Source organism: Thermobia domestica, chromosome 14 (assembly GCF_964235325.1).
Source record: "Thermobia domestica chromosome 14, izTheDome1.hap1.1, whole genome shotgun sequence".
Lineage (NCBI taxonomy): Eukaryota > Metazoa > Arthropoda > Insecta > Zygentoma > Lepismatidae > Thermobia > Thermobia domestica.
The window spans coordinates 170,832,659-170,845,612 of NC_137467.1; the positions used below are offsets into that span (position 1 = coordinate 170,832,659).

The 12,954-nt window shown below is 33.9% G+C and overlaps 1 protein-coding gene across 1 annotated transcript in view; it reads left to right on the plus strand.

The window, feature by feature from the left end:
* Positions 1-12,954, plus strand: part of LOC145670107 (vascular endothelial growth factor receptor 1-like) — a 211,881-nt gene that overhangs the window by 65,092 nt on the left and 133,835 nt on the right. The window contains exons 13-14 of the mRNA XM_081738475.1: positions 916-1,040; positions 8,693-8,853. Coding sequence (XP_081594601.1) covers positions 916-1,040; positions 8,693-8,853 — 286 coding nt within the window. The remainder of the gene's footprint in view (positions 1-915; positions 1,041-8,692; positions 8,854-12,954) is intronic.

Consider the following 12,954-nt stretch of genomic DNA (forward strand, 5'->3'; position numbering starts at 1 on the left):
GTTACAGTATGGGCAGTGATATCGTTTTCTGCAGGTCCCATCATAGCTCTGCATGGAATGATGAATACTTAGGCGTATGAGGCCATTTCGGGGGACCAGGTTCTACCCATGGCCCAAATATTGTTCCTTGATGGTGATGGCATCTACCAAGATGATTTGGCACCCTGTCACGCTGCAAAAACGGTGAAATCATGGTTTGAGGAGCATGATCAGGAGCTATCACACGTCCCCTGGGTCACACAATCATCAGTTCGAACATCATTGAGCCATTATGGTCTGAGTTAGAAAGGCGTGTTCGGTCTCATGACCCTCCACCAGCATTCTTTAAGGAACTGGAGCATGTTTTGGAGGAACATTGGTACAAAATTCCACACACCACAATTCAGGAGCTGTATACGTCCATTCCACGTCGGATCCAAGCTGTTTTGGACGCAAAAGGAGGCTCCAGACCATACTAGGTATGATTTTCACACTTTTGCAAAGGTTTTAGATTTTTTTGTCCTATCCCTGTATATACACAATGATACCTGAATAAGTTGGCCAACATTGGTTTCACCGGAAAAAAAAGTGTTTAACTCAAGTGGCCAGATTACGGAGTAGTAATATCTTCCCATATTTTCATTCAGCTGTATATGATAAATGGTCAGAATATCGGCTCTAAACAACATTCTTGTTTAATTTCTAAGAAGGAGTTTTGCTATCTCCTTTTTTAATTAATTCGTCAAGTGTCTCACGGCACTGGATTAACATCTAGAGTAGAATGCTGTTCCTTTCACCCTCCCACAGAAAAACCGACAAATAATATTTTCAATCATCAAATTTTACATGATTTACCATGACTTTTGTTCTTCATGTACACCCTGATATGCCAGTTTCGAAATATTTCTACGATACATAATTTGTTTTCTTCCTCAGAGATGCTCCGGATAATATGCTACCACATGAGGCTGAAGAGAAGAAGGTCAAATTATCAGGAACAGTGTCAACAGTGATTTACGATAGAAGTGACAGCAGTCAAGTATTCTTCTCAGATCTAACGGGTAAGTTTGATCGGCAGTATCTGATGATTAACAGTTTCCGGGGCGTGAATTGTGAGTTACATCAGCATTAAGCGCCAAAGTAACGTTGTTTTCTCATAGCTATATCATAATGATTTGCAGTTGCTGGGGGATGAAACATGAGTTACATTAAAGTAAACGCCAGGTTAAGATCATTTTCTCTGCTTCATAGTTTTATCATAATGGTTACTGGGCGTTGAAATGTAAGTTACATCAGCATTAGACGTCAGGGTAGAATAATTTTCTTTGTTCCATTGTTTTATCATAATGGTTACTGGGCGTTGTAATGTAAGTTACATCAGCATTAGACGCCAGGGTAGAATAATTTTCTTTGTTCCATTGTTTTATCATAATGGTTACTGGGCGTTGTAATGTAAGTTACATCAGCATTAGACGCCAGGGTAGAATAATTTTCTTTGTTCCATTGTTTTATCATAATGGTTACTGGGCGTTGTAATGTAAGTTACATCAGCATTAGACGCCATGGTAGAATAATTTTCTTTGTTCCATTGTTTTATCATAATGGTTACTGGGCGTTGTAATGTAAGTTACATCAGCATTAGACGCCATGGTAGAATAATTTTCTTTGTTCCATTGTTTTATCATAATGGTTACTGGGCGTTGTAATGTAAGTTACATCAGCATTAGACGCCAGGGTAGAATAATTTTCTTTGTTCCATTGTTTTATCATAATGGTTACTGGGCGTTGTAATATAAGTTACATCAGCATTAGACGCCAGGGTAGAATAATTTTCTTTGTTCCATTGTTTTATCATAATGGTTACTGGGCGTTGTAATGTAAGTTACATCAGCATTAGACGCCAGGGTAGAATAATTTTCTTTGTTCCATTGTTTTATCATAATGGTTACTGGGCGTTGTAATGTAAGTTACATCAGCATTAGACGCCAGGGTAGAATAATTTTCTTTGTTCCATTGTTTTATCATAATGGTTACTGGGCGTTGTAATGTAAGTTACATCAGCATTAGACGCCAGGGTAGAATAATTTTCTTCGTTCCATTGTTTTATCATAATGGTTACTGGGCGTTGTAATGTAAGATACATCAGCATTAGACGCCAGGGTAGAATAATTTTCTTTGTTCCATTGTTTTATCATAATGGTTACTGGGCGTTGTAATGTAAGTTACATCAGCATTAGACGCCAGGGTAGAATAATTTTCTTCGTTCCATTGTTTTATCATAATGGTTACTGGGCGTTGAAATGTGAGTTACATCAGCATTAGACGCCTGGGTAGAATAATTTTCTTTATTCCATTTTTTAAATCATAATTGTTACTGGGCGTTGAAATGTGAGTTACATCAGTATTAGACGCCAGGGTAGAATAATTTTCCTTGTTCCATTGTTTCATTATAATGGTTACTGGGCGTTGAAATGTGAGTTACATCAGCATTAGACGCCAGGGTAGAATAATTTTCTTTGTTCCATTGTTTTATCATAATGGTTACTGGATGTTGAAATGTGACTTACATCAGTATTAGACGCCAGGGTAGGATAATTTTCTCTGCTTCATAGCTTTATCATAAAATACAGTGTTTCAACGCGCAGAATTAGTAGAAGAACAACAAAATAGTTGAAATATTGTAGCTGTAAAGAATGGCTTGAAATATTTTGGATAAGAAGAAAGAAAGTGTTGCATGTGGCTGTAGAAAGTTTCGTGACTCTAGATAACATGCTTTTTCTACATTTTTTAAATTTTATAATTATACCTTCTCAATATAGTTTTTAAAGAATAGATCAACAAACTAGCTTTAGAACTAACTCTATGGTCTATGGAATATAAAGGTTCAATGCAGCATTCACAAAAGCTCTCCACTGACGTCTATCCTTAGCCAACTGAGTCCAGTTTCTACTTTGTATTCCTATTTCTGTGAGATTGATCTTAATATTGTCCTCCCATTTGCACATAGGTCTTCCTAATGGTCGTTTTCCGATTGGATTTCCAGTTAAGACTTTGAAAGCGTTTCTACTTCCTTCTATCCTGGCCACATGACCTGCCCACCTGAGCCTCCTAGATTTGATGACTCTAACAATGTTTGGTAGACTGTATAAATTATGTAGTTCCTCGTTATGAAGTTTGCGCCAATCCCCATTCCCGTTCTTCTTGGGTCCGAATATTCGTCTCAGGATCTTGTTCTCAAATACTTTCAGTCTATGTTCTTTCCTCAGAGTAAGCGACCATGTTTCATACCATACAGAACAACGGACTCAAGAATGGTTCAAATATGATAGATAACTCAATTATGATATTTTAAGGCATTATGACCGTTTCGAATATTGTACCCAAAGAACTTTATAATAATTTGTAATTTTTAAAAAATAATATCATTACAATCAATATTTTGTTTTATTTTTTTACGAAAGTAACTTAAAGCAACAAAGATAAATCTTTTGTGGTATAAAGAGATGCCTTGTCTGTTATATCTTCGCTTCTTTGCTTTGTGATAAATAAGAAACCAGTTAACAACGTTTTTGAGTTAAAGGGTATTTGATTCTTGAAAGTTAATGTAGTTATTAGTAATTTAATTCAAGTAATAAATTGCAATTATATTCAAAACGTTCAAGAACTTCCACAAAAACTAAAAATTCATTGAGCGAGCCCAGAACTTATGAAAACTAAACAAATGGTAGTGCTGTTTATTGTTACGAAATGAAAAGGATTATGTTGAATTATTTAAATGATCTACGAAAACCGAAACAGACGCACAGTGGTACGAAATGCTAAAAACGTGGTCAAAATTCAAAATCTTCTTCAAAATGCACAAAAGCATGCTGTGGTCTTTGATCTCACTGATCACGAACTTGATATCCAAATTGAAAACTTCAAAATGGCAGATCCAATATGGCGAATCAAATTAATATATTGACATATATGGGTACAATTTAGAACCGTTTGCCAGTACCCTGTTTTCCAACGTTAGGTATTTTCTTCTTGATATTCCAATATCAAGAAAAAGAACACTTCATCGTTGGTATACACGTTAGGGTGGTCCGAAAACGGCTTTTTTTTTTTTTTTTTTTTTTTTTTTTTTTTTTTTTTTTTTTAGAAAATTAAGATTGAGTACCGTGCAAAAGTTGTATAATGTTATATTATGTTTCCTCACCAAAACAGAGCCGAATTAAAAGATATTTAACCGGGCCTCGGGGGCCCCAAAGAACGTTAATTTTGAAAAAAAAAAGTTGTGAATAGTGAAAATATTATTGAAATATATTTTTTTTAGAAAGTTACGTTTGAGTACCGTGCAAAATTTATAATGTCATGTTTCCTCACCAAAACAGAGCCGGATAAAAAGATATTTAATCGCGCCCCGGGAGCCCAAAAGAACGTTAATGCTGAAAAAATATGGTTGTGAGTAGTGAAAATATTATTGAAATATTTGTTTTCAGAAAATTAAGTTTGAGTACCGTGCAAAAGTTGTATAATGCTATGTTTCTTCCCCAAAACAGAGGCAGATAAAAATATTTCACCAGGCCCTGCGGGTCCGAAAAGTGTTATTTTGTTATTTTTTTTAAATATATATACCATTATTTTAAGCATATATAGAAAATTGGTTAAGATTCCTAATACTTTAACTTGACCCCAGGATTTTAAATGTTCTGATCTGATGTGCAGCTCTTCGCCTGATTGGTGTTTAGTAGATATAATAGTACGGACACAAATACATAAGGTAAGGTTGAAAAATTGACCAACAAACACCAAACCAGCGCAGAATTCACCACGTGGAGATGGCTACACAGCGAGTTCCTCCCACCCACCCTCCTCTTACTTAAAGCTCCTTAGCGGAATCTTGGAACAAAATATTGAGATTTATGCCCGAAGCTTGGTAGATACTTTCGTGCTTCCAGTTTTGCGCGAATATAACCGTCTCGTGCAACACTACCGCATACTTCTGAAGAAGATTCTGTTACTACCTTTAGACACTTCTCCAAAGCCTGCGTGTGGAAGGGGAACGTGACAAACTGAAACCTCCTCTTTTCCACAATCATTTCGGTTGGTTCTTCTATTGATATGTTAGCCGAAATTGGAGGTTTCGTTACTATTACTTCTGACCAATCGGTCAAATCGATATAATCCGCATATTCTTCAGTGCTTTTCCTATTGCAATTGTCAATTAGAACTATAGTTTGGTATTTTCGGCCATCAAAATAGAGACCCTTAAAATTAGTAGCTTTACACTGTAAACGGTTTCTTTTTTCTTTTTCTTTTTTGCTAGTTTCGTACGGATTTTGTTTTTATCTACTACCTTGTCTTAGTTAGTTTTGTTCAGTAAATTCATATCTTCTAAAACAGCGGATACAATTTTAGCAGCCGACCTATTCGATATACCTGTTAAATCTTTTGCGGTACTCATTTCTTTAGGGCTCATTATTGTTTATTTAGGTTTACTTTAGATTTTATTCTCTAAACGATAGCTCCATGCGAACTCTTCATCGTCTGAATTCCGGATGGAAGCGCTTAATGTATGTTCCAAGTATGGGATTGAGGCTAACGATTGTAACCCTCTTGTAATTGGTACCGCAGCATCATAATCGATCTGTGTGTTATGCTTTCTTTTGAGCCTATGGGCTTCTGCTTCATCTACATTGCAACTCGTCATTTGTCTCTGATTTCTCCGATCTAATATGAGCTCCCACTCCAAAAGCGGTATATAATTTGATTTACCACACTTACAGGTTAATCTATCGCAGCATTTGCAAGAGAAAATATCACATAACTTCTGAGCACCGTTCTTAAATTTCTTTAGTTTGGCTCTTAATGGGGTATATCTCATTTCTTAATGGGGTTAATGCTCGTTTTGCATTTTGAGTTGTAATTCAAAATCATATGCTTAATTCGAAGTCAAGACAATACAGGAAGAGAGGCTCGCAGCCATATTGTTTCTAGTTTATTTGAATTCAGTAATGTAAGCGCCGCCTTCGGAAAGCCAGTGTTATGTCTTTTGCATCTAGATGCGAAAAAGTGATATTCTCTTAAAGTTTGAGAGTTCTGAGGTGGGTTCAACACAAAGGTTTTTCGTGTGTTAATATGGTAGTTATGAACGTTAGTTAAGCTCTTAATAGTTATTTGCGTATATTGAAACCATGTATTTCATGTTTTATGTAGTAATAGTATTATCTGGTAAAATGTTATTATTACCTAAAATCATTTTATTTGAACAAAATATTAGGAACTTTAGGGCCACGGGGGCCTGGTTAAATAGTTTTAAAATCAACATATTTGACATGGCTTCATTTCGTACCAATGTACAACTTTTGATAACTACTCAATCCTGAATATCTGAAAAAAAAAAAAAAAAAAAAAAAAAAAATCGGCCCACCCTAATACACGTTCTGTGTGAAAACATTGATGTTACAGCTTTCATATACTTCTCTGCTCTCGATGGACTTGAAGATAAAACGTCTTTGACAACTTTTGAAGCACTCAATTTTCCAGAGGAGCGAATACTCATTAGCTTAGCGTAGGCAAATGTCTTAACGTCATTATTATTGCGAATTTCTTCAGTTCTTCGCTTTGAACATTCGCTCAAAAATAAAAATTTCGAGGAAGGTGGTCGATCTTTTTGTTTCCTTGATGTCTTAGCAGTATTACGATGCACACAAAACGATAACATAACACTTAGCCATTTATTATTCTTTTGAAAAACATCGGACATCCTTTCTATTGGGCTCTTGATATTTGTCCCTCATTCTGTAAAATAAAGATGCGATGCCTGTCTTCATATTGTGACATATTTTAATACAACTGTAATGTAATTTCATTTTTTTAAATATATATTAAAAACTTTTAAGATTAAAAATAAAAAGAAACAAACAGGCTGATGTTCTGTAAACGCACTTTTAAGGAAGTGAAATTTAAAAATTAAAAGTGAAAATGTTAAAACATAAAAACAAAGTAAGGAACTGCATACAGATGAGAAGCCAAAAACAGGATATATAAACTAAACAAATGGTAAACAAGGGGAGTTATTTGGTCAGTGATTGGATTAGTTAGAACGAGCGTCGTGAGTCGACCTTTGGATTTTTATTAGTAATGGACCTCAGCCTGTACAATCCAACCTTCCTGTTAAGTACTTCGTTAATTATGCTAAGAAGCAATACATAAGAAGTTCGTGCATGGAGGTCTTCCTCCATGACAGGCGTAATATTGTAAAAATTTATAATTTTTATAATTATTATTTAAACCTTTTTTTATGTAACTTGTTAAATAAAAATCAAGATGCATTTGAAGTAGTATTGTCCTTCTACCGAGGATAACAATAAACAATATCCTATAATCATTATTCAATTAGTAACTAAAATCTTCCTATCTAAAAGTTAGGAAACACAACGACCACTCCTCGAAAAGAATTGATGTTCCAAATTTTCAGTTATGATTTGTAGACTGGTCTTTCATTTAAACAAATATTTCTGTCGATAATTGGATGATTTCATCGTTTGGACCTAAAATTAATACAATTAATATTGTCAAATAATCACTTTTTGTATTACTAAATTGTTTACCATTATCCAATTCAATTTATTGTATATATTTCATATGAATAATAAAATAATGGAAAGTAAAATATGCATACATCGATTATCCTTTTCTATGTTATACTGAAGTATTTTTTCTCCTTTTTTTATTTGTTGCCTTTCACTATCTTATTTGCATGTACCTTGTAAACATCATTTTCACTTATTTTATAATAATTTTAGCTTTGTTTTTTACTTTTTGTTTAACATTAACAAAGTACTTAAATATTCATTAACTGCAGCTTTTTATTCAATCGCAACGTACAAAAATAAATAAATAAATAAATAAATAAATAAATAAAATAAAATAAAATAAAAAGGCGCAGCTGTTTTTGTCACATTCTTGTAGTAAATCGATCATAGATTAAGCGCCAATACAAAATTTAGCGGAATGGGTCATCATATATTACTTTTGAGTTCAGGTTTTAATTCACTTTGAAATAATTTCAATTTTTTTTTATATAAACATTAATGAAAAGAAATGTATAATAACTACCGTATTATAATATATGGTCTTAAAATCCTTTACATACCTTCCGGAACAACGTCCATTTTAATTTTAAATAGATCGGAAAAGTATACAATGAACTAATTCATATGAAACTCGAGCTATATTTCTCGCGCGCATTAGGTGTTACGAGATACACAAAAGTAGGTTCACTTTGACTTCCAATACTAGCTCTGGTATAAACAGCTGGCCGTTTCCATGGGTGAAGATTAGAAGGCCAATTGTTACTGTAGCGAACTTGATACTTGAAAATAACCCGATAGGAACTTTCCATTTTCATTTTTGGTCACGTTTTAGGCATTTCGTACCATTGTGAGACGTGGAGATCTATCTTACTTTGGTTGGTTGGATCGGAATTTAATGTTTCATTCAGCAGCGAGGTTGTGTAAGACGTGGACCTACAACTCAATGTCCGATCCAATCTATAGGAGCTCCTACCAGAAATCAAATCTCCTGCGCCGAAGGTGAGTACGTTAATCATAAAGCCACAAGTGTGCTCCTATCAATTAAGAACCCCTGCAATAAGAGTAACATTAATCCTAATGAAAAATAAAGAATCTCTTTCAAAACATACTTATCTTTATTATTTATATAGGTGGTAGCACCATGAGTTCTGACAGTAATAGTGAGATGCGATGGAATATAAAATATCGTGGAGATTTCCACGGAGTGAAGACAAACCCTCTTTGTACTAAGGATCTTCTTTGTTGGTCATATCAAGTGGCTAGAGGGATGGAATACTTAGCTTCCAGGAAGGTTAGTATGTTTCTAATAGTTTGCACTGGAACAAAAGAGAAAGAAATATAAGTTTGCATTAATAAAGTGTTTTGTTGAATCTGAAAAAAAAAAGTATCGACTAAACGAGTGTAGGCAAATATAAAATTGTTCCTGAGAAATTAGAATTACAAAAAATGGACTCAAGCATTAACTATTCATCTCGTGTAAAAAGTCTTGGAGTACAGATTGATGATAAAATTTCTATGAATAATCACGTCTCTACCCAATGTTCAAAAGTTCTGGAAATACTAAGAAAATTGTACAAAATACGAGACTGTCTGTCCAAAGATATCAAGCTACTCCTGACACAAACACTTTGTTTGATTATTGTGATGTATATGACCCACTTCTTACAAAAAACAATGTAATTCTCATTCAAAAGGTACAAAATTCATGTATCAGCTTCTTTGACAATGTACGAAAATTCGATCATATTTTGCATATTCTGAACAACAATAGCACTCTGACAATGTCCAGAAAACGACATATGCATTACTGCTCTCCCACTTATAAAATTCTTAAAATAACACGTCCCGCGTATTTATATAAGAAACTCAGTGCTAGGTCAACTATTCACACTCACTTAACACGCAAAATAAATACGTTTGATATTCCACACCATAGACTTAAGCAAACCATTGCGGCACTTTCTATATTAGCTACAAGGTCATGGAATGCTTTACTGAATGTAAAAGAAGTGAACACTTTTAATTCCTTCAAAAAAATGTTAAAAATGTATTTACTCAGCCAACAAATTTTTTAACTTCAGGTACCCATGATTTGTATTCTATCACTTCAACCACGTAAATGAAATCAGACTTGATTTGCTACACCTTTTTTTATTAAATAATCATGCATTGTAGAAATATTTCATCATTTTTCCGCCCGCATTGTCAATGACAACCATACTTTATTTTATCTCTATCTTATTCATCGATTTGTGTTCGTTTTCATGTTCGTATTGGTATGCTTTTTATTTCTTTCTTCACTTGTAGTATATATATAGTATATATGTCTGTGTGTGTGTGTTTTGTTAAAAGTACCACTTTTTTATTTCTTTCTTATCACCTTAATGTATACTAGTATTTTTTTTGTATACTAGTATATATGTAGTATACTTGTAGTATACTTGTAGTATATATGTAGTATATATGTCTGTGTGTGTGTGTGTGTTTTGTTAAAAGTACCACTTTTTTACTTCTTTTTTATCATCTTAATGTATACTAGTATTTTTTTGTTGTATATCACCGTATCTTTTGTACTCAATTGATTGCATATTTTTTTTGTATAACTGAATGTACTTCCTTGAAAAGGGTTAGGTGGTAGAGCAGAAATATGATGAACCTCGCCCACTTGAACAAAATATGCCTCCGTAATTCCAGGCATATTTTAAACGTAAATAAATGCTCTTCATTGCTTTCGTCTCATAATTTTACCACTTTGTAGTTTTTTATACATATGAATCATTTAACACTGAAACAGTGTGTGAGGTACAAGACTTGGGTGAATTTGTGTTGCCCACAGGACTCGAGAAATTTCTAGTCTCGAAAACAAGACGATAATTGTCGTGTTTCTTACCTAGTCTCGAATTTTAGAAAGGTACTTCTGGTGTGCTTTTCGAGATTGTAATCAAGACAAGACGAGAAATTTCTGATCTCGTGGACAACACTACGTTCAGAATTGAAGACTTGAATCGCAAAACATCCCAAGTCCACTCTTTTTCTTCGTATTTTGCGTTTCTTTCTTTCTTTCTTTCATTTTTTTTTTACGTTGGCATCTATGTTTTAAGGGCTATTCACTTGCATAATATGGAAGTTCAAATCAAAACTTTTTAAAAAAATATATACAAAATAATTTCAGCTAAACAGAATGGCATGCCAAGTATAATATTCTTGTCTTTCTTCTAAAAAAGAAAAAAAAAGTACTCCGGTAGACTTGGGATGTTTTGTAACTCAGGTTTTCAATTGGATGAACTAGTTGACTTGTGGAGGGGTGCGTCTTAGGGAGAAGGCGCGTTAGTAACTATGGGTCTGCGCATAAACTAGAAGTTTATCCAATCATTATGTGAATTAGAAATAACAAATTATACATTTCGAATTGCTAAAATGTAAATACATCACGAATATCGAAAATATCCAATTTCTATTTTCCTTACGCCACAGTAAAATATTTTTCAGTATAAACTGCCAAGGCGCTTGTATAGATGTTAGTTTCAAATGCAAATTTACAAGTTTCTCTGATACTTTCAAGAGGTCAATTCTTTAGGAGTTCGTTCGACAATACAACTACAGTTACTAACATCTACGTGTTTTTATTTCTGTGATAATTTAGGTTTGAACTTCCTATAAGGTTTATACATATAATATCGATTCAAATGTTATCAAAACCAGTGGCGTATTTAGAATCTTGTTTCGGAGGGGGAGGCTTGAGAACCAGTAAGAAGCATTTGTGCTGTACGTATAATGCGGAAAAAATAATAATGAAATTATTTCGGGGGGGGGGGGGGGAGGATTGAGTACGATAGCCTTCTAAATGCGTCACTAATCAAAATATTTGTTATAATTAGTGCATAAATGTAAATTACCCTTCATAATATTACTAAATACTTCAGTTCATTGCATTGTTCACATAGAACAATATCATGGTGATGGATCAAACTTTTCAGTGCTGTATCTCAGTTACATGAGATACACGTTATCCGGCTACATAAATAAGTTCTTAGTGTCTGAGTTAAAAGGTTTTACCCGTAAATTCCCCCCTCTCAAAAAAAGTGACACCTCATTCTTGTTCTGCACCTCTATCTAATTAAATTATATGGTGAGTGAACTGCAAAGATCTGTCCTCAACGCAAGTGTTATATTAATAAGTGCGAACTAGCTGCTTACCTATCTTTCTTTCCCTCTTTTAAATATTGATACAATCACTAATTATGTTCTGCCTTGTCATTTATTTATAATAATAATTATTTTCCAATTGTACAGTGAATATTTTAAATATATATTTTAAACATTCTATACAGGAGAAATCGCTAATGGAAGGTTTGATAGAACGATAGTTTAGATGGCTACCTTTTATCCCGCGAGGTTTTGGCCAGGTTAGATTTCGTCCGGGAAGATTTCGGCTATGCGAGATTTTCGCTAGGGCCCAGGAGAGATTGTGGGCCGCGAGATTATGGTTGTGATGTTTCACCCGCAAATCATCAACAGATCAAGTATTAACTCTGTTGTGATGGATGGTCAACTACAAAATAGAAGTACACGCGACTGTGGATATATGGAGTAATATAGCTTTCTGTGGATATATAAGTATTTTTATTGATTCCGTGCGATTTGTGATTATTCCAATTTGCGACAAGTTCATGTATCAGCCAAATTTGATTGAGAGTTTGATAAGATTCCTCAGCCGAAAATAATTCCGTTTTGCGACCAACTGGTAATTGGTTCTTTAAATGAATCAGAAGAATAGAAGTGATACACGTTGCCAGGTATTTTTCCATAAAATTATGAAGTGTTATGAACTACGTAGGGAAAACAGGGGCAAACGTTTCTATGTTCAAAAGAGACGTAATTGTAGATTCCCAAGATGTAACGTAAAGTTGGTCGGGAAACTGACTCAAAATACTATCCAGTATAAGACACATGCATATTATATATATATTTAAATATATAGTTCTGTAAATCAAGTTTTCAGTAAAATCAAGTAAAAAATATTTCACTTTCTTACCCTTGGAATACCAATATCGGCTCCAAATGATCTAGACCCTCAGAAATATTGTAATATTTCTTTCTTTCTTTTGTATATTATTGTTACGCACACGCATGAAATGTCATGATTTGTTCTTTCATCTTCCCAGATATTTCTTTTAAAATTTTATATTTTAAAGTTACATTCCGTATTTTGGAAAGCAAAATATTGATGATAGTGCTTTTAGCTTTGTGTTTCCTCTGACGTGTCTCCCTTTTACACCTCGCAAGAATCAAGATTTAGGATCAAAAATGGTTGAAATACGAAAATAGGGAAAGAGCACCCTGTTTGACAAGGCTTGTTATAAAATACAAGTAAAAAAGATATGTAGGTAGA